Source organism: Panthera pardus, unplaced genomic scaffold (assembly GCF_024362965.1).
Source record: "Panthera pardus isolate Hobbes unplaced genomic scaffold, ASM2436296v1 HiC_scaffold_20, whole genome shotgun sequence".
Classification (NCBI taxonomy): Eukaryota; Metazoa; Chordata; class Mammalia; order Carnivora; family Felidae; genus Panthera; species Panthera pardus.
The window spans coordinates 10652756-10674695 of NW_026526766.1; the positions used below are offsets into that span (position 1 = coordinate 10652756).

Sequence of the window (21940 nt, forward strand, 5' to 3'; positions counted from 1 at the left end):
CGTCCGACTTCGGTGTAGGTCAAGATCTCATGGTTTGTGAGTTCAAGCCCTGCATCGGAATCTGTGCTGTCAGCTCAGAGCCTGCTTCGGATTCTGTCTCCCTCTCTCTCTCTCTGCTCCTACCCTGCTTACTCTCTCTCTTTTTCAAAAATAAATAAACATTAAAAAAAAAAACTTACACAAAAAATCTCAGTTGAAATTACAGGTTTACTTGCAATGAGGCTGCGTGGACTAATAAAAATGGCAAGTTTCTTTGCTAGGTAGGACCTCGAGGTTTGTAAACTTGGTAATGCTACTTTTCATATCCTGCTGACTAGAAGCACCGGGCGATTCTTACCTCTGTAACTAATTGGGAAGACTGGAGAAAGGCACCGTTGTTATTTCAAAAGTTTAGTTTGGGGGAAATGAGGACAGGGATTTCTTTTCTTCATAATGAGACGTTTAGGAGGCAGTGCTCACCACAACAGTCAGATATGTGTTGTGTCCCTGGTCATTATCATCCTAGTGTCCTACATTCCTGTTGTCACTGAGCCATCTTTGAAAAGAAAAGATCCTCGCCTGCATCAGAAATTACCCACTGGGGGGGGTGCCTGGGTGGCTCAGTCGGTTGAGCGGTCCGACTTCAGCTCGGGTCATGATCTCACAGTCTGTGAGTTCGAGCCCTGCATCGGGCTCTGTGCTGATGGCTCAGAGCCTGGAGCCTGTTTCAGATTCTGTGTCTCCCTCTCTCTGACCCTCCCCTGTTCATGCTCTGTCTCTCTCTGTCTCAAAAATAAATAAACGTTTAAAAAATTTTTTTTTTAAAAAAGAAATTACCCACTGGGTAAAGACCAGTGAGAGGTCATCCCACCAGCGGAAAAAAAGAGGAAGTGCCTATGGTATACAAAGAGGGAGCGAGGCAGGAAGGAAGCAAGAGGGAAAGCTCTAGAAATAAACTTCTCAATTCAGCATTCATGTTCCGTTTTGTATCACTGATGCAAAAATAAGTGACAAATGAACAAAATGGGTTTTACCTGGAAAAAAAGTTTCCGTGGAAGAGGTGATGTTGGGCATTTTCTTATATTTGTAATTATGTGGCAGTGGGCTGGGGGTGGGGGGGGGGGACCTGCCCACCAGATGCCCACACCGGGGGCAACGCTACCTGACTTGGGCGAGTCCCTGGGCGGCTCCGGCAGGCGGAAGACGTAGTGCACGTACGAGGCCAGCAAGCAGTTCCTCCCGTGCTGGTCCTTGGCCAGGTCCTTGCTGTTGTGCAGACTGTTGGCGATGGCCACGACAGACTCAAAGGCAAACTGGGAGAAGTTGGCTGAGGAACCGAGAGAAAAACAGGTGGCCTCATCATCAGTCGTTAATGAATCCAGGTGGAATGTTCTCTAGGGCTGGGTCCTCAATGGATCAGAGGTAGAATGTTCTCCGGGGCTGTGCCAAGGAGTCCTCGCTGCCGACCAGCTGAACCAGGCAGGTCACGATGCGGGCCGGGGCAGAGTGAGCAGTTTTAGGGCCACCCTCCGCCCCGGCTCTGCTTACTGGGAACGACTTGCACATTTCCTTCTCCATCTCCCCCTGTGGCCAGGACTTGAGACGGGGTCTACTGTGGCTCTTCACAACAAAGACTTGAGACCGTCTAGACCCCCTTCCCCCTCTCAACCGTGCTGTGACCTGGTGTTACTCAGCGGGACCCGCACTGACATGAGCACTATCACCTGGGAGCCAGTTAGACATGCAGACTCTCGGGCCCCGCCCCGGACCTCCGGAGTCAGAATCCGCATTAAAAAGATGCCCAGGTGATTCTCAGGTGTGCTCGGGTCTGAGATGTGCTGTTGCAGCACGCAGATTTTTGGGGCCACAGATTAATCTAAAAAGGGAGATGTGGGGCGCCTGGGTGGCTCAGTCGGTTAAGTGTCTGACTTCGGCTCAGGTCATGATCTCGCGGTCTGTGGGTTCGAGCCCCGCGTCGGGCTCTGTGCTGACAGCTCAGAGCTTGGAGCCTATTTCGGATTCTGTGTCTCCCTCTTTCTCTGACCCTGCCCTGTTCATGCTCTCTCTCTCTCTGTCTCAAAAATAAATAAACGTTAAAAAAAAATTTTTTTTTAATAAAAATAAAAAGAAAATAAAAAGGGAGATGTATCGTGCTGTCCTCCGTTGTGGACCCGCCCAAATGATTGATGACTGTGTACAGTCTTGTTCAGGAGCCCCAAGCCCTCCACGGTTTGGCCCCACCCTAGGTATCCAGTCTTGTACCTTTTCTGTTCAAATTCAACTCCCTTTAAAATGAGGTAGCTGTTCAGTCCCCACCATGTGTCTGCTCTGTCTTAGCTCTGCCATTTTTCTCATGCTGTTGTCCTCACCTGGAAAGTGCTCTTTGCTCCCACCGGCAAAATCCCAGCAGCCCTGCAATGATGGGCACAATCCCCCCTCCTCCACGAAGGCTCTGACACCACCCAGTACAGGGTTTCAGTGACACCGACACATAAAGTTCTTTGGCCGTTCCTGGGGGAACTCTGTCTCTCTGAGGAGGCATCCAGCCTCCCGGCATTCACCGGGGTGAAGTGCATTTCTCCTCCTTTCTTGTCTCCCCACCGTGCCTTCCATAGTGCCTGACAGATGGGTTCTGAATAAATGCTGTACCTTAAGTGCCTCCAACTATTTGGTCCCCCAGTACAGGCAGCAACTTGCTACAAGCTCAAAACAGGTGAATGAACACTCTGTCTAGTGAACAAGTCTATGTTAAATAGCTGGAACATACGGGGCACCTGGGTGGCTCCTGTCGGTTAAGTGTCTGACTCTTGATTTCGGCTCAACTCATCATCTCACGGTTTGTGAGTTCCAGCCCCGCGTGAGGCAGTGCGCTGATGGCATGGAGCCTGCTTAGGATTCTGTTCCCCTCTTTCTGCCCCTCCCTCTCTCAAAATAAATAAAAATAAACTTAAAAACACTAGTTGGAACAGACAAAGCAGGGTGCAGATATGTGGGGGCATGGGAAGAAATCTGGGAGGGGGGTGAGCTTGCCAGTTTGCAGGAATCTATCCGGAGAAGCAACAGCTCCACGAACAACACTCTGGCCTGCCTGTGACAAGGATGTCTAACCTGTGGATGCACGAAAGAAGCATCCCAGGACACGATGCACCCGAGGGATTCTTCCCGGCTCTGCAGGCTACCTGGCATGTTCTAGACTATGAGTTCATGGCCCCTCCCCGCCAGCTCACTCATGTGCCACGGCCCAACTGTGTTACTTACTTCTCTTCTGACACTCCCAGGAAAGGGTCTTCCAATACTGTTTTCTGAACCTCTTTTTTTCTAAACCAGACATTCGGGTTTTCCGCCTTTGTCTTGTGCATCTTGCTTGCACATTTTGGCCTTTTCCCCTCCTCCCCTCCTTCAAAGCCATCTCAAATACTGTCTTCTTCCTGGGACCCTCCTTCATCCTCCCAGATGGATGTTTTCACCACCCCTGCTCCGGTATTTAGCGTATGTGTCCCTATGAGGACTTCTGTCGGTCCTGCTGCTCTTTGCCATGTTGTAAGTCCCATACGCTCTTGACTGTTCCTGCAGAGCCTACAACACCTAGCAGAGGACTGGAGCATGGGTGGGACCCAAAAGACATCCGCTGGACTGGAGGGCACAAGACCACATAAGTCCAGCTGAAAACAGCCCGAACAAAGGTGCCTCACAGCTGCTGGTCTCCTGCAGGAGTCGGGGGAACGCTGGACCCAGGTCATACCTGACATTGTCCCCAGAGGAAGTCTTACACATCGTACTTAGTGCTAACGTGTTCAAAGTAAGCATTTAAAATATACTGTAAGACAGAAAAACCACTGAGTGGTTGCTGGGGACTGAGGGGAAGGGTGAATGGGGAGTGGCTATGGATGGGTAGGGACTTCCTAAATTTAGGGCTGATGAAAATGTTCTGGAATTAGATACCAGTGACAGTTGGACAACTATGTGAATGTGCTAAAAATCAGTGAATTGTGGGGCTCCTGGGTGGCTCAGTCAGTTGAACGCCTGACTAGTGATTTCAGCTCAGGTCATGATCTCACGGTTCGTGAGTTTGAGCCCCGTGACGGGCTCTTTGCTGACAGTGTGGAGCCTGCTTGGGATTCTCTCTCTTTGCCCCACCCCTGCACGCTGTCTCTCTTTCTCCCACTCTATTTTTCTAAATAAATACATAAACTTAAAAAAAAACAAATGAATTATATGCTTTAGTGAATTTTAAGATATGCATATTATATCTCCATAAAAAAGCGATCACACTGAATTTCAATTTAGAGAGTTCCTTTCCTCCCATTTAATAGGAACTGTCTGACTTCTTCAAACCCTATTTCTTTGTTGGTCAAAAAAACAAATATCTCAGAGGTAAAATAAATCCATCAATTATGAGAAATGGAACTTGAAATATTGCCTCTGATCATTCAGTACATACGTCGTTAAAAGCTGCAATTTTAAGCATCCTACATTAATATGCATTTTTTTTAACATCCAGGAAGTCTCAAAAAAAAAAAAATCAGTGGACTTGGCTTCCCTGGACTCACGTCATCATTGGAAAGGAAGATAGCACCGCCCCTGTTCTCAGGATTTCCGGGAAGTCTCGGTTCCCACAACAAGGCGCCGCCCCCCTCCCCCGGCCCCGCAGGCCTCCCACCTGTCTGGCCGGCGATGACCATGGGCTGCACGGAGAGCTGGAAGAGCTTGTCCAGCACCAGGTGCAGGAACAGCACCAGCGGCTCCAAGCGGGAGGAGTTCAGGCAGATGAGGCTGAGCTTCAGCTCGTGCTCCAGCGACGTCTCGCTGATCTTCTGGTCCAGCACGCGGATGGGGAAGGTCACCTGGCTCTCCAGGGAGTGGCAGAGGGTGAAGAACCTCTCCAGGTGGTTGTCCTAGGAGGGCAGACGGCACACGTTGCACAGGGCTCACCCCTCCGTGCTCACCGGGGGTGCACGGACACACACAGCTCCAAGCCTCTCATCCCACGTTCCAGACCAGGAGTTCTAAGACAAGGCTGTTTCACACTGAGGGTATGAACTCCTCTGTGCCATGGTGTGAACCAAACAATCGCTTCTTTAAATTTTTTTTTTTTATGTTTTATCTTATATTTGAGAGAAAGAGAGAGAGAGAGAGGAAGCATGAGCAGGGGAGGGTCAGAGAGAGGGAGTGACAGAATCCAGAGCAGGCTCCAGGCTCTGAGCTGTCAGCACAGAGCCCGACGCGGGGCTCGAACTTGCGAGCAGTGAGATCATGACCTGAGCCGAAGTCGGACGCTCAACCGGCTGAGCCACCCAGGCGCCCCAAAACAATCTCCTGATAACTATTAACTGAAGAAAACATGCTTTGGACTCTGGCATGGTTTGTAAGCAGAGGCAAGGACACCAGGTTAGACACGTTGCCAAACAGGGGGTCTGAGCACACGTAAAGTGCAGGCAGGGGCCAGAAAAGGAGGGAATGTCGAACTGGCATGGGGGAAAGCTGGAGAGATGGCAGGATGACAGAGGGAAATGAGACAGCAGGAGAAAACGCTGCAAATGGGACCCCCTCGCACGACGTCTCAGCCAGCAGGCAGCAGGGCAGGTCCTGGGTTCCTTCATCTAGGGGCTCCACATTTTTATGAGGTCTTCCTCATTTAAACCACAAATAAAACCTGAACAGGCCTGGAAGTCTCCACAAAGAACCAAAGGTTGTTTTTGTTCTACCCATGCGCAAAGACGGTCACTGATGTTTTACTGGACTCTGTCCTTACAGGTTTCTCTGCTGTACCCACAGCTTCCTTCTGGCTCTGATCTCAAGTGGACCTTGAGGTTCCTTACCTGGGTGTGGACCGAGGAAACAGCTTGCACTTCAATATTAAATACTCCCTTATGTCCTTCAGCCCACTTAATGGGAGGGTTCTGTAGAGGGACTTTCTGTGTTAAAGAAAAAAAAAAAAAAAGATTAGCAACTCAGTCCCCTTTTCTGATCACCGACAAGCCGAGTGAAGCAACTTGACCCTGTCAATGTCAGGGTTCTACAAATATAACCCTCCCTGGAAGCCTAATCGGAGTGGTCCAGGAGTTAAGAGCCCTGAGTTCAAGTTCAGTTCTTCACAGAATTAGTTACTGTTACTTTGACAAGTCAAATAAACTCCCATTTTCTTATGCTGAAAGGAGGGATCAGAAGTGAGTGATGTGGGGCGCCTGGGTGGCTCAGTGAGTTAAGCATCTGACTTCGGCTCAGGTCATGATCTCGCGGCTCGTGAGTTCCAGCCCCGCGTCGGGCTCTGTGCTGACAGCTCAGAGCCTGGAACCTGCTTCGGATTCCGTGTCTCCCTCTCTCTCTGCTCCTCCCCCGCTTGTGCTCTCTCTCTCTCTCTCTCTCTCAAAAATAAATAAACACTACAAAAAATTGTTTAAAAAAAAAAAAAAAGAAGTGAGCGATGGGTCTTAAACTCCCATCCAGTAGTGATAATCCTGGATTCCAGGGAGTAATACTGCAGCGAATTCCCCATTAGTCAGGAATGTCAAGACCAAGTGTAGAATACCTTACAAGACATGAAATTTTAATGCTTTCGAGTGCCTGCAGTTCCTTTCCCTTTTAACACCGTGTTTCCAAATAGCAGTCCTGGTAGGCTCCCGCTTTAATTACTCAAAAGGACTCTTTCATATACCATTTATAGATCAGCAGTTGTTCAGTCCTTAGGGACTTGCCTTAAATTCCCACCAGAATTGGCATCCTCTAGAGACACCACCACACAGCGTTGAGTGAGCACCGCCCAGCCTGGCCCAGCCACGTGAGTGTGGGCGTCTCCCGCCTTCTAATGGAAGGAGGCTTGCTGTATCTACAAGGGGAGGATGTGTGCATGGGGTGCGGACCCTTGGAAGTCCTCAGACAGACTCACAAATGGGGGCTCAAAGTTGGATCCAGCCCACAGACAAGTTCTGTTCGGCCCAGTGTTGGAAACTTTTCTTTTTTTTTTAACGCTTATTCATTTCTGAGATACAGAGAGAGAGGGACAGAGTGTGAGCAGGGGGCGGGGACACAGAGACAGGGAGACACGGAATCCTAAGTGAGGCTCCAGGCTCTGAGCTGTCGGCACAGAGCCCGACGCGGGGCTCGAACTCAAGAACCGCGAGATCATGACCTGAGCTGAAGTCGGATGCTTAACTGCCTGAGCCACCCAGGTGCCACAAGAGCCCTTATCTTTTAAGATAATTGTAAAATATTTATAAATGAAATGATATAACGTCTGGGATTTGCTTCAAAGTAATACTGACTGATGCAAACCTGCGCCAGGCAGACGAGGAGCACGAGAGCTGGTGCAGGGCCAGTGCCTCTGTGGTGACCACGGAGAGGCCACCGGGCTCCCTTAAAAGGGTGGACTGCAGCACTGTGCATGCGCAAGAGGTGGCACAGGAAACAGGAGGAAGCAAAGACTACCGACATTGGCATCTCGGGAGCAATAAAGGTATCCAACTGCAGACAGCGACAAGGGACCCACCCAGAGGAGGAGAACCCGGCGACAGTTAGTGTGGGAACCTGCTAAAAGAATCTGTACTGAGAGCAGCTTTTGTCGCGGAAGGGCTCTATCTGCCTTGTGCTTTACAATACATTATTCTGTGAGTCCCTTTGTCGTGGCGAATGCAAGGCGGTGCTTCCTTGGGTGCAAGATGCATTTGCCAAACATTCAGAACTGGGGATGCCTCAATGAAGGGGGTTCCACGTCCACATCTGCTCCCATCCTATCAGAGCAACGTGCTCTCAGAACATGCAACACGCTGAGAGACGGCCGTCCTCCCAAACATGCTGAGCATCCTCAGTCACATTTAAGGGAATGAGAAGTGCATCTGGGCAGGTGGTCCAAGACCATGGCCAGCCAGGAAAGGGCTCCTGGCTAACTTGGCGGTTACCTCTGCAGAATGCATGGAATAGTTGGGGGGCAGCTTTTCCAAGGCAACTGGGAGACAGTAGGATCCCGTTTGAAGGCGTTCATTTAAGAGAATTGGCAGCCACTGAAACAGATGATGTAAAGAATAAAGTGGTATTTATTACAGCACATAATTCTGGCAATTTATCTAGCTCACAATAATCAAATGCAACTAAATGATGATTAGATATTGACCAGGCCTCTTTGCGGCAGTAATTTCAGTCAAGTTCTTTGCATTTTAAATTCCCTGAGAGCTCCGAAGATAGTAATATCCATGATTTACTGCTTTCAGAGCCAAAGTAGTAGCATTTTTCTTTATAGCCAGTGTTTGTGAGTGTCCGAACAAGATCAATGTTTATCTTACCTTATATATATATATATATATATATATATATATATATATATATACACACACATATTTAAAGAAACAACTTTCTTCCCCTTGGGGAAAAAAGAGCTAGTTTTATATGTGGAGCATATATGTTAAATCGGGAAATAATGGACAATGCCATGCTTTTTTCTAAGTGAGTGTTCTTCCAGAATCCAGCATCCCCTAGCTTTCCCTTCCAGAAATATGTCATCTGCTACATCAAGTCATGTTTGCTTTTTGCTATCATCTGGCTTGGCGTATTTTGCTACTTCTGGCAGGAAAAAAAGCAAGTGAGTAGAATTTAGTTGTTGATCTCTACAGGGACCTTGAGTCCCTCAACCGCAGGGTGAATCAGCAAGTTGAAAACGACTCACCGAATATCCCAGAAGACTTTCCACGGAGGCTCCTTGCTTCTGCTGACAGCTGATATGATAGAAGGTGAACAGGAGGTGGTGATGTACTGTGAGCTTAGCAGGAAGCTTAATTTTCACTTCTTCATAGAAGTCAGGAGACCTGTTTCAAAAGCACATTACACACAAACAACTTTTAGCAAGAATGATGACTTCTCTGACTATAAATTGTAAGGCCACAGTCCTTTTGCTCCTCAGAATTTGCCTGCTTGGTGTGTGGCCTTTTATTTTTTTAAATGTAATTTATTGTCAGGTTAGTTAACATACAGCACAGAGGGTGTGCTCTTGGTTTTGGGGGTAGATTCCTGTGATTCATCGCTTAGATACAACACCCAGTGCTTGTCCCACCGAGTGCCCTCTTCAATGCCCATCACCAACTCTTCCCTCTCCTCCACCCCCCTGCCCAAAACCTCAGTTTGTTCTCTGTATTCAAGAGTCTCTTATGGTTTGCCTCCCTCCCTCTCCGTTTGAAACTATTTTTCCCCTTCCCTTCTCCCATGGTCTTCTGTTAAGTTTTTCAAGTTCTACATATGAGTGAAAGTTCTACATATGATATCTGTTTTTCTCTGACTGCCTTATCTCACTCAGCATAGTACCCTCCAGTTCCATGCATGTTGCTGCCAATGGCAGGGTTTCATTCTTTCTCACTGCCAAGTAGTATTCCATTGTATATATAAACTACATCTTTATCCACTCGTCAGTTGATGGACATTTAGGGTAGTTCTAAATTAAAAATGAACTACCCTACGTCCCAGCAATAGCACTTCTAGGAACTTATCCAAAGGATACAGGAGTGCTGATGCATAGGGGCACATGGACCCCAGTGTTTACAGCAGCACTTTCAACAACAGCCAAATTACAGTGTTTTGCTTTTTACTCTACATCATTCTGCTCCCAAGCTGGAGATCCTTGGACCAACCTTATGCCCCCGGATATGCTTTGCCTACCTAACACTGCTCACAAACTAAAGGTTTTGTCGGGGTTGGGGGGAAAGATCTCTGCACACACAATGGAAAAGTTCAACTTCATCTGAAAACGGGATAAGGCTCAGAGTCTTGCTGTGACCTCCTTTTCTATCTCCACCCCAAGAACAGGGACTGGCATGTGGCTGGCACTCATCAAAGGAATTTGGATTAGCAAATGAATGATGTTAGGAAGGAAAAGGAACCTGATTTTAGTGAATTACAAAGTCCCAGATACTTTACTAAGGGCTTCATGTATATTATTCAGTTCATTGTCAGCCCAACCCAGGAAAGTGCATTCAGAGAAATGCTTAAATGGGCCAAGGTTATCAAGCCAGGATCAAACCCAAGTCCATCTGACTCTGTAAGGGTGGACTATTCATCTCCTCTTCCTGTGAACTGTGAATAACGGTTTAGACGTTATTCTGTGACTCAGTTTACCCACAGAATAATGAGTGTTCCATTTCTCTTGGCCAACTTAAATCTCCTTAAAGTTGACAATGGGGCAGGTGTGGAGTGATAGTTAGAAGACAAGTAGACAGAGAAAGGAGAGCCGGTTTTGTTTCTGGCCCCCTGCAGTATCTCAGAGCAAGGTAGGAAATTTATTTCTTTATTTAACACCATAAAACTTCTCATTATCATACTAGGACAGAAGGCTCCAGAAAAGGCCAAACAACATTCGGTTCTTAAAGATATTTTCTTCTCCCAGTCTTAGGCAATGGCAAAAAATGTGCATCTCTGACCCGGAATCATGGAACTGACATATATTTGCTTGGTCCCTCAGTCCCCCAAATTATAAAACTTTTGGGAGGAATCATCTAAGGGGTTCAGAAAAGCCAGGAGATAATGAGACAACCATGACGTAGGTTTACAACTCTGAAACGTACTTACTTATTATGGTATGTAACGGCTGTGTAAACTTCCTGGAGAAACTCCGGGCCATTAGATTTTCCGAAGATGATCTGTTCGCCAATACAGAAAAGACCAAATGAGCGGTGATATTTGGGTTCATCAAATCAACTGCCATCGGCCCAGGGGATGCTCTGGTCTCACAGAGCTGCATTTTGCAAATTAAGGGTGCTGAGTTTACAACTGATCCAACTGCACACGTACCAATGGGGAACTGGTTACGAAGGGTATATTACTGACCAAGGGCCACAGGGCTATGAGCCTGGAAGGCCAGCACTTTCTCCACTCCGCCTCACTGTCTGTATGTCTGTACTCCAGGGCGGAGCCACAGAGCGCTGCCCCAGCGACTCTGGCCCGGGCTCTTTTCCCTCCAGAGACATGGACCTGGTCGCTTGGGTGATCAGGGCCTTCACTGGCCTGTCCACATGTTCGTGCTATTTAGAAAAAGACACCTCTTCTGGCCTGACTCAGCCCTAAAGGCACATGATTTGACTCATCTTTGGGCAAAGAAAACAAGGGCCCTTTTTACTAGGTGCAAAAGTGACAGGTCCTGGGCCTGGGGAGTAGAGAACAGGCTGGGCCTGGCCCCCACTTGTCCCTTACGAGAAATTTCTGTGCAGCTGTACCCGGCTGCCCTGGGAGCCTTGCCAGGGGCCAGAGCAGAGAGAACCAGGGGCATTTCCTTGAGTATTTCCTTGAGCATTTCCTTCCCACCACTGTTGCAAGAAGATACCTTTGGGTAGGTGAGTAAGCCAACAGGAAGATGGTTAAAAAAAAAAAAAAAAAAGGAGATACTTCTAGAATGGATGCACTGGAAAAAAATTACTTCAGTAGAAAGGTGTATTAACTGGGTTCTGGGACTTGCATTAAATAATAACAGCTAACTTCCCATCTTATTGGCAGATAGTAGAAATAATACAGTACAAATTCTGGCCTTTTGGGTTCCCTAGAGAACACTGTTATTATATATTTATTATTTGATTTAAATTTTGCTTCGAGATGAAGCTCCATTCCCGAGATGGGCTGAGATGGTGTGTGCTTATCATGACTAGGCAATATATATCTCCAGATGTGGTCTGGGGCTCAGGCAGAGTGTATCTCAATGCACATCTGGAAATAGAGCAAACATGGCTGACGCAGTGGGCCCGTCTCTCCAACTCTTATGCCAGCAGGGGTGGTTTGGAAAGATTTCGTGATATTTTTCAGTCCTCTCAAACGCTCTGCATTTCCAAATTTCATAGACCGCTAGGAAATAAGTTAGGGAAGAGACTTTCAACTTAGACTGGCCCTGTTTCCCCATCAGCACACCGGGACCCATGTCGGACTAGCCCCAAAGGCCTTTGCGCCTGCTGAGAGGTGTTGGTCGGCCTGAAGAGACGGACTCTGTGCGCCGCTGGGCTTTGGATGTTGCCGGTGGGAAGGTCAGCACACCCCGGGGTGAGGCACGTATACGTGTCCCTCTTACCGGCATAGCATTGCTAGCATCCTCCCCAGACATAAACTGGATCTTTATTGTAATGTTCCGGGCAGATGCTAGTTTATTAGCAAAGTTCAGCCTCTGCGGGTAGACGTAGAGAAGGTTTCTGGAAAAGAAAAGGTCAAGAACCAGTGAATCAAGTCATGAGCATGATTTTGCCAAGTTCTTCAGTGAATACTGAAGCCTATGCTCATGAGGTAATTATTCTGACGGAGTCTCTCCTTTCTGAAGTGAATGATTTGGGGAGGAGTGAGGTATTATTGATTCTTCCTCTCCAGCTGCAGTCATCGATGATAACCAGCACTGTTCTCTGCTTTGCTACATGGAAAGACGTGTCTGCTGCAGCTCAGAAAGTCCTACCATCTGAGGGTATGGAAATTTGCCTAGAGGGAGTATGTCTGATACAAAGAAAGCAAAAAAGGTTCAGCTCATCTTCAACGAAACTCACGACCACATCTCGTTTCTTTTCTTTTTCTTCCTTTTTTTCCCTTTCTAATCTGTATGTTGTGGTTTCAATTTTTTCTTGGCATTGAATTCTGGATATGTTTAGCTTTCTTTTCATATATATATATTTTTAAGTTTATTTTTTTTTTAATTTTTTTTAACGTTTTATTTATTTTTGAGGCAGAGAGAGACAGAGCATGAACAGGGGAGGGGCAGAGAGAGAGGGACACACAGAATCGGAAGCAGGCTCCAGGCTCTGAGCCATCAGCCCAGAGCCCGACGCGGGGCTCGAACTCACAGACCGCGAGATCGTGACCTGAGCTGAAGTCGGACGCTTAACCGACTGAGCCACCCAGGCGCCCCTTAAGTTTATTTATTTTGAGAGAGAGAGAGAGAGAGAGAAGGGGAGGGACAGAGAAAAAGAGAGAGAGAGAAATTCCAAGCAGGCTCCGCACTGTCAGTGTGGAGCCTGACGCGGGGTTTGAACTCACGAACTGTGAGATCATGACCTTCACTGAAACCAAGAGCTGGTCACCCTTTTTTCCTACCTAAGATGACTGTTCAAACCTCCAGCCCACAAGTTATATGACAATCACACAACAACAACATGAAAAATATATCCATCCATCAAACAACTATGCGACAGCTACTAGGCTAATTATCATTTTGTATGTTTTTTTCATTCTATTCGCATTATTGCCAGTATATTCCACTAAAAGGTAAACTCTGGGAAGGCAGAGATTTTTATCTGATGTTTTCATCCACTGATGAATCTCCAGCATATAATACTGCCTAGGACATATAGGTGCTATGTAAATATTTGTGGAATAAAGGAACAAATGTGTATATTTTTGAAGAATCCTATCCTTGACTCAAAGAAATAATGATACTAACATTTATAGAGCACTTATCCTGAGTCAAGCAGTGTTCCAAATTCTTCGTGTTTGTTAAACTGTTCAAGTCTCATAATTATCCTCTAAGTAGGTACTATTGCCATGGCATCATCCCCATGTCACAAATAAGGAAAAGATGAGATACAGAGGTGTTAAATCATTTTCCCAAAATCATATAGGTAGGAGATGTCAGTCGGGAACTGAAGTCAGGGAGTCTGGCTCCAGAGCTGGGCTCTTAACTACTAAGCTGTATTCCCTCTGACAAGACTCCCACAGAAATGACCAGAATGGTCTTTCCATCCTGTGTTATTCATGACATCTCTCGGTGACAAGTGTGCCTCATTTTCTGGGTCTTATTAACAGATGAGTGTCAACAGTACACAGGGCTGATTCAATTAGTGTCACCTTCTTTGGGCAAACGTCTTGTCCTTCTCACACTTGGTCCACTGTTCTAACTCCTAGGTAACACAGTCTCTGCAGACAGATACATGCTTGTCCCAAAGGCTTTCAAGAGGACAAAACTACCTTTGTGTGAACCAGACACAGGAGAGGAGTGACCGAGAGAGAGAGGACCAGGTGACCAGATTTTTCCTTTGTGAATAGTAGGTTCTTATAATACGTTAAAAAGATTTGCCTGTTAGTTGGTATAAGGGTTTCTTAACCTCACTGTTACTGACACTTGGGACTGAAAACTTCTTGTTGTGGGATGGTCCTGTGCAATGTAGGACATTCAGCACAATCCCTGGCTTCTACCCATTAGATATTAGGAGTATCTCCCCCCTACTCAGTTGCGACAATCAAAAATGTCTCTGGAAATTGTTAAATGTTCACCGGAGGGGTCCAAATCACCCCCATTTGAGAACTACTTATCTACACATGTGATTTTGTGTGGTAAAGATCTGTTCAACTATACCCAGAAGATTTCCCATCTTTTTTTTTTTTTAATGTTCATTTATTTATTTTGAGAAAGAAAGGGCACACATGAGTGGAGCGGGGCAGTGAGAGACAGGGACAGATGATCCGAAGCGGGCTCTGCACTGACCGAACAGAGCGTGATGCAGGGCTTGAACCCACGAGCCGCAAGATCATGACCTGAGCTGAAGTCAGATGCTCAACCAACTGAGCCACCCAGGTGCCCCAGATTTCCCACCTTTAATAGATATAGTCAATGCCATGCACTGGGTCCATGTTCAAATGTAAAGTATGCTCTACTGGAAAAGGGAAAAGTCAATACTCAAGTACGAGGCAGAAGATGAAAATTCTAAATCTGTTTAATTTATGAAGTCTGCGGTAGTGAGGGACTGGAAAATCAAAAGGGAAGGACTAAGCTGGCATTGACTCTCGTCTTGCACCCATAACCCCTTTGTTGTAATAACCAGATTTATCCTGCAGTCACGTGTGTGTGAAAGTGGTCATTTTGGACCAGCGTCTGCATAAATGCCCAGATTTACCCCATGGCTCTTCCTTGCTACGACACTGTCAGCGGGGACAACACTAATAGCCACAGCCCTGGACAAGACCAAATGGATGGGCTGAGTGAACCCGCTCCTGAAGGACCTGGCTGACAGCCCCACCTCAGTGATTTGGCACCAGACGTGTAAATAAAAAGCGAGCCATGTGACAAAGTTAATGCTCCAGGGAGAGCCCCCTGAACTATCAGGAATGGACGCAGTGATCCTCAGAATCCCTGCTCTGGTCAGGCAAGAGGAAGTGAAAGGTTTCTGAATGTTTTGTGATGGGGGTAGCCCTCAGAGCTGAGAAAATACGAGAATGCCGGGGCTAGAGCTGGGCCTTTAATAAAAAAATCATATTCTCAACCTAGCTTCGCTTTCGTAACGAAATTTCGGGGTTTGACATTTCTGTTCCGTCATATGTTTCATGCAACTTATCATTGTTGAAAGCGACGATGCTTTATTTCACTGAGTGTCGTAAAACCTTCAGTCTTACACCAGCTATCAGGCAAGGTTAATTCCGTTAGCCTGCTGGTCGCTGGAGGCTGAACACAACACAGCAGTGCCCCACCTGTTCCACAGAACCCTAGCGCTTTGCAAAACGTTAACAAGTATGTGGGGAAGTGGAGGAGCTGGGTGACCAGATGCTGCTGGGAAAGACTGGAAGAGACCAAGATACACAGGTTAATGTGCACCGTGAATCTGCTGTCAGGGGAAAAGAGGCCGCTCCCTTCCCTCAATGTTTTGACCTCAGAACTCATTTCATTGATCTGTTCTTTCATGGTATGTTTCACATGTGTAATGTTCTGAGAAATCACCTGGGAAAACACTGAAATGAACTTATCTGGGGACAGAGGAGCATCCCACATCGAGGGAGGAAAAACGCATCACGATTCTCTGCTCAAAGAGGTTGCAAGGTGATGAGGGACAACTCTCAGGTGCTCAAGGAAGAAAATGCTACTTGGAGCTATCAAGAACACACAGGCGCTCTTTTCTTCGGCAAGTGCAAAGGTCAGGGAGGTCTTACTTTACCCTCGACTCTCTGTATTGGGCAATTTTCTGGAAGCACAACGGGGGTGACACGGTGCTGGCGACAGATCTTAACTGCTGTGTCTCGTGACCTCTCTAGGGCACTCTGTGTCTTGCACTGTACTTCTGATGCCCTGGCGTGGCAGCGGCTGGCGCACACACTTCCCCCTGCCTGCTGGCCTTTGTCTCCAGCTCTTTCTAGCTGCCATCCTGTCCTCTTGTTGATCTCTTGTGATCTCAGGATCACAAGTGGCTGTAAACGGTTCACTGCGGTGACCGCTTCCTACACTTAAGTGAAAAAGAATATAATTGCAAGGCAAGAATGTCATCACAAGGAAATTGATTAAATTTAGCAAACGGGCATAATATTCAACAGGCTTCAAAAGCCAGGAAAGCGTCGATGCCTTCCTCCGAAACGTAGGTGTCAGGCCATGATACAGTGAAGGGATGGATGTAGAATTTGGGGGGTGAGAGCTGGGAGCCACCCAGTCCAAGCCCCAACTTTTGAACATGAGAAAACAGAGGCCCTGGGCGGGGGGGGCGGTCGAGGAACAGTTCACCCTCTGAGTTAGCCACAGAGCAGATCCGAAATCAAGTTCAGTGCTGTTCTGAACAGAGCCTGTGCCTGTCTCAGCGGCACCTCCCAAACCTTGCCCTGTCGAACGGAGGGAGCCCAAACGCGAGGCTGTTAGGAACGGACACGGATGTCATACTGAGGATGGGATGCCGTTCAAAGGTGGGTGTGGGCACAAGGGTAGGGGTGCAGACACCCCTCTGCTCACTCTTGCTCCCCTTTGCTACCACCGCTCCATCTGCACAGCGAATGTTGCCTGAGCGGTAGCCTCAAGAGCGGTTAACGGCATTGGCTCTGGAGCCAGAGAGCTGGCCTTGGGCAAGTTATGTAGGCTTTCCAAAGGGAGGCTAATAATCACACCTCCCTCGCAGGGCTGTGGTGGGCACTCGCGAGTAAGAATGCACTAAGGACAGCTGTGACGATGACGAGGCTTTCCTGCACACAGCTACTAAGTCTGACACACGCCACAACCTACACTCTCTGCTGCAAACCACTCTCGTGTCTCAGCCGGACCACTGTGATGCTTCCAATTCATCTCTTGGCGTCTATGCTTGTCCCTTATCATCTACTCCCTGTATATCGGTCAGGAGGACCTTTCCAAGTGTAAACTAGATTACGGCAGGCTCCTGCGAGGGTTTCCCAAGCTTCGCATCATGATCCCTAGGTGATCGGCCCTTGGCAATCTCTCTGACCTTACTGCTCATTACTTTCCCACACTGGCCTTTTTCTTGAGGGCCTAGAACATTCTAAACTGATTCTTATGTCAGGGCTTTCGCACCTGCTCTTCCCCTTGCCGAGAAGAGCTTCTTCCAGTTCTCCACATGACCAGTCCCTTCTCATCTCCTGGGTTTCGGCTCACATGTCACATCATCCAAGAGATCTTTCCTATCATCCTTTGGAGTCGGCCCACTCCACTCCCTCTCTCACGCAAACTCTCTCTCTTTCATAATCACAATTATGAAAGTTACATGGTTATGACGATATGTATCCATTTTTTCAATCTTGGAGAGTTGAAAAGTAATGAAAAGTATAGAGAATAAAATATCAACTACCCAATATCCCACTGCCTTGAGGAAAATCGCTGTTCAGAGTAGCGTATTTCCTCCTGCCTTTATTTCCTCTGTACGTCCAACATTTTTATCATACTGTATAGACAAAACTTTTTGTTTTTGTATCGCTGAATGTTCAGTTATGACCATTTTCCCAATACACATGGCTTTGATGGCTACATGATTTTTCATGTTATGAATGTGCCATAGTTTGCACCAGTCTCCAAAAAGACACATTTAGGCTATTTCCTTTGTCTCAACTATTAGGCTCTGATGAATCCTTTATCTATCTTGCCCCCTTTGCAATGTAGTGTCCTTTTGGAAAAATCTCTTTAGGTTCTATAAAGTTCAAGTTTCTTCATCGTTGAATTAATTGGAAAAAAAACCCCCACCAATCTACCTTTATTTATGCTGTGGTTGAAGAAATAATGAGCGAAAGTTTGTAAAAATGCTTTGAAGTAGGTGGGTCAAAGGGTCCGTGTAAATCACGACCGTCGTCACTCAGACTGGATAAGCAGGTGAGCTGTCCTCACACTCTTCTCCCGCGTCCCAGTACAGGGGCGCTGCCTACCTGACCCACCTGTCCTTCAATTTTGCACATTGCTTCCACAGGGGTGCTGGACCCTTGTTCTCAAACATCATCACTATGGGTGCTCAGGGTCCTGCTCCATACTGAACGCGCTTTCCACAGGACACACAGGTGGAGGGAAACTTCAAGAGAATTTAGTTCAACATCCCTTTCTGCAAGCTGGAACCTGATTCCAGGGAGGTTAAATGGTTTTGCCTAAACATTTTTTTTTAAGGAAGATGTGTCTCCCAAGGATCATTCTATTTCTTACCTCCACAATGCTAAGTGATGTGTTTTGTTAAATATGCATGCTCTTAAAGAAATGAATATATGAAAAGCAATAATGTTATCTCTTGGGAGGGAAGATCTATCTGCAGGGTGGGTGATTCAGAGAGTCTAAACCAGGTAAGGGTGATTATCAAGAAACTGACAAATGAGCTTGTATTTTTATAAGTGATAAATTATATGCCTCATATCAGCTGGAGAAAAACCCTAAGAGTTATGTTATCTAATGATTCTTGAGAAGGTAGCCTATAACCAAAATAGGCATCACTGGTTATGGCCGAGCGATTTTGAAAGCTGCTTTAGTTAAGTGTGGGTCCAGCGTATGTGCATTTAGTACAATCCAATCTTCCTCAGCGCAGACAAAAACGGTTTTCTTTCATTCTATACGTCACGACATTTAACTGAACACCCGGTATCCATCAACAGCCTTCTTCCCAGAGCCACATCCGATGGCTTCTTTTGATGACAAACTGTTTTGGAAACTTCGAATTTTTTCCACTGATTCAATGATTTTTAAGCTGCTGTAATTGAGCAGCTCCAGGAAGTCAGAAGTTAAACTCGCAGAATTTGATCATTCTTAGATCCAACTGGCGACCACACTCTCCCTGCTCCTCACCGCCTTGGGACTGTCTTCTATTACCTTTCCTGAAAACAGCTTAGCACAGGGGACCTAGAAATCCTGCAAAGCCATAATGCAAAGAACACCAGTGAGCGCCCTACTCAGTTTAGCATATTCTCTCTCCAGGGTGAGAAAACGAAGAGAAGAACCTGTTATTCCAACGATGACATCTGTGTCCTCTCCCAGAGGCTTCTCTAGCTTGGAGTGCAGCTCAAGGAGCAGGCGAGCTACAGCAAAGAGAACATCGGGCACTTGTCGAAACGACCGGACACTTTGAACCGCTCTCTAGTGGAGCTGCTAATGCAAAAGGGCCAGCAGGAGAGAGAGCCGAGCCTGGAGAAGAGAGCCGGGCAGCTCGGCAAGAGGAACGAAGGCGTCCACCTGCTGGTGGCTGAGATCCAGCACCGGCTGGTTCCAGGTGTGAGGCATGGAGAGAGGCGACAAGAAGCTAAAGTTGCTTGGGGCGTCTGGGTGGTTCAGTCGGTTAAGTGTCCGACTTCAGCTCAGGTCACGATCTCACGGTCTGTGAGTCCGTGAGTTCGAGCCCCGCATCGGGCTCTGGGCTGATGGCTCAGAGCCTGGAGCCTGCTTCCGATTCTGTGTCTCCCTCTCTCTCTGCCCCTCCCCCGTTCATGCTCTGTCTCTCTCTGTCTCAAAAATAAATAAACGTTAAAAAAAATTTAAAAAATAAAGTTGCTGGAGCGGGAGAGGGAGGAGGCTGCAATTTTCACGGAGTGGGGGTTCGGCTGACAACAGTGGTAGACGGTGTTGTGGTGAGTGAATCCTTGGTGATAATCTGTGTTGACTGCGATTTTGACAGATTGGAAAATAAGCCACGAGGTAAGAATCATCAAGTTGGGGCTAAGCCTCCTATGAAAACACCTAGTTAAGGGGTGCCTGGGAGGCTCAGTCGGTTAAGCGTCTCTTAGTTTCAGCTCAGGTCATGATCTCACGGTTGGTGAGATTGAGCCCCGAGTCAGGCTCTGTGCTAGCAGCATGAAGCCTGCTTGGCATTCTTTCTCTCCCTCCCTCCCTCCCTCCCTCCCTCCCTCCCTCTCTCTCTCTCTCTCTCTCTCTATCCCTCTCCTGCTCGCACGTGCTCTCTCAAAATAAAAAAAATAAATAAACATTAAGAAAAAAAGAAAAAACCTGGTTAAAAAGAGCAGTGGTACAGAGTAACCCTTTGTGACATGACTGCTTACGTATCTTCCATTGCTGAGAATGGCAACCCAAACTATGTTTGGAATAAAAAAAATGTGCCACTTCCTCCCAAAGGAATGGATGGAGGACCACCTGGTCATGTCATAAAGCCAGAAACCTAGCCTTCTAGACTCTGAGAATATTTTACTTACAGGATCTTGGAAATCCTAAAGAGGATCAAGGTTCAAGATCAAACAGTCCTTGGTGCTTCTCCTGTGTCTCTTTGAAAGTGAGCTTGAAGTGAGTTCATTGGCTTATCCTCCTTGAACAATGTTGGGTGAGAATTCAGAATATAAAATTTTACCTAGGACAGGGCTGTAAATATCCAGAAACTGAATAGGCACAAAGGGTAAGGTGTAACAGATGATAACAGGGAAGTAAAAAAAGCAATTTGATTTAGAAATGGAATTGGTGTCCATTTTGGTTTTCTTTCTGTTATTTCAGAATAGAACTTATAACAAAGTAGTAATATCAAGTACATACTTTTAAAAAAAAAGGAGGGGGTGGGGTGCCTGGGTAGCTCATTCGGTTGGGTGTCCGACTTTGGCTCAGGTCATGATCTCACACTTTGTGGGTTTGAGCCCCGTGTCAGGCTCTGTGCTGACAGCTCAGAGCCTGGAGCCGGCTTCAGATTCTGTGTCTCCCTCTCTCTCTGCCCCTCCCCTGCTCGTGCTCTCTCTTGAAAATAAATAAATATTTTTAAAAATTCTTTAAACAAGGAGAAAAATTTTTATATTGCTGATTTTGTGACTGGAGTTGTCCCCACCTTCTTTTGAAGATCAGTAATACCCAAAATTTAAGCTGCTTTTATGCCAGGGAAGATGGGCCTCGACGGAGACCTGTGATCAGTGGTCCTTACCAAATGAGAGAGGGGTGGAAATGTCCTTTAAAAAACTAGAGAACGCTCTCTCAGTGTAAGGTGGACAAGTCTATTTCCTCACCTGTAAGAAAAAGGTTGGAGAGGAGTCTCCAACGCACTAACCCCTGAGAAGTGCTTTGTCAGCTGTAAACGCAGATGTCACTGAAGATAGTCTTCCTATCACGATGGCATCAGCTGAGTGCGCTTTAGCGGGCAACCACCAACACTCTTCAGGGCTGAGGCCTCAGTAGACGTTACTTAGGGAACCGGTCCATCTCTCCAGGTTTCTCTCTCCATCTTTCAACGTCTCTCTGTCTCTGTCTATCTTCAATCTGTGTGTGTGTGCCTCTTTTTTTTTTTTAGCTCCCCCTTGCTTTCTCTCTTTCTCCATGTCTATGATAAACCTTCTCCCCACCTCCTCACAGCCCCTCAGCAAAGGACAAAATGCTCTTTACGAGGGAGCTCTCCTCCAGTTCCAACTGGCATCTATTTCCTTCCACATGTGCAGCAATGATGACTTCATGCCAAGGACTGGGACTGGCTTGTGGGCACGGCCACTTTCCCCTCAGGATGACAGGCGGGAGCCCAAGATTGAGGAACATCTTAGGGTTTCATGAAAATGTCTGAGGCCTCCAACATTATTAGCTCCAAAATATGAAAAGTAAAATCTCAAAATCACAATTAATGATTTTATTCATTTTACTATTTTTTAAATGTATTTAAGTAATCTCTACTCCAGCATGGGGCTCAAACTCACGACCCAGAGATCAAGAGTTGCACACTCTTCTGACTAAGCCAGCCAGGTGCTGCATGATTCTAAAACTAAATGCTTACTTGGGGGCGCCTGGGTGGCTCAGTTGCTTAAGCGACTTCAATTCAGGTCATGATCTCATGGTTTGTGGGTTCAAGTCCCGCACTGGGCTCTGTGCTGACAGCTCAGAGCCTGGAGC

The 21940-nt window shown here is 46.9% G+C and overlaps 1 protein-coding gene across 6 annotated transcripts in view; it reads right to left on the bottom strand.

The window, feature by feature from the left end:
• Positions 1-21940, bottom strand: part of DOCK8 (dedicator of cytokinesis 8) — a 226997-nt gene that overhangs the window by 75711 nt on the left and 129346 nt on the right. For all 6 annotated transcript variants that reach the window (XM_019463659.2, XM_019463658.2, XM_019463660.2 and 3 more), the window contains 7 exons: positions 12008-12125; positions 10525-10595; positions 8636-8774; positions 7875-7976; positions 5799-5894; positions 4640-4874; positions 1142-1306 (listed from right to left, as the gene is read on the bottom strand). In XM_019463659.2, the coding sequence (XP_019319204.1) occupies positions 1142-1306; positions 4640-4874; positions 5799-5894; positions 7875-7976; positions 8636-8774; positions 10525-10595; positions 12008-12125 (926 nt within the window). The remainder of the gene's footprint in view (positions 1-1141; positions 1307-4639; positions 4875-5798; positions 5895-7874; positions 7977-8635; positions 8775-10524; positions 10596-12007; positions 12126-21940) is intronic.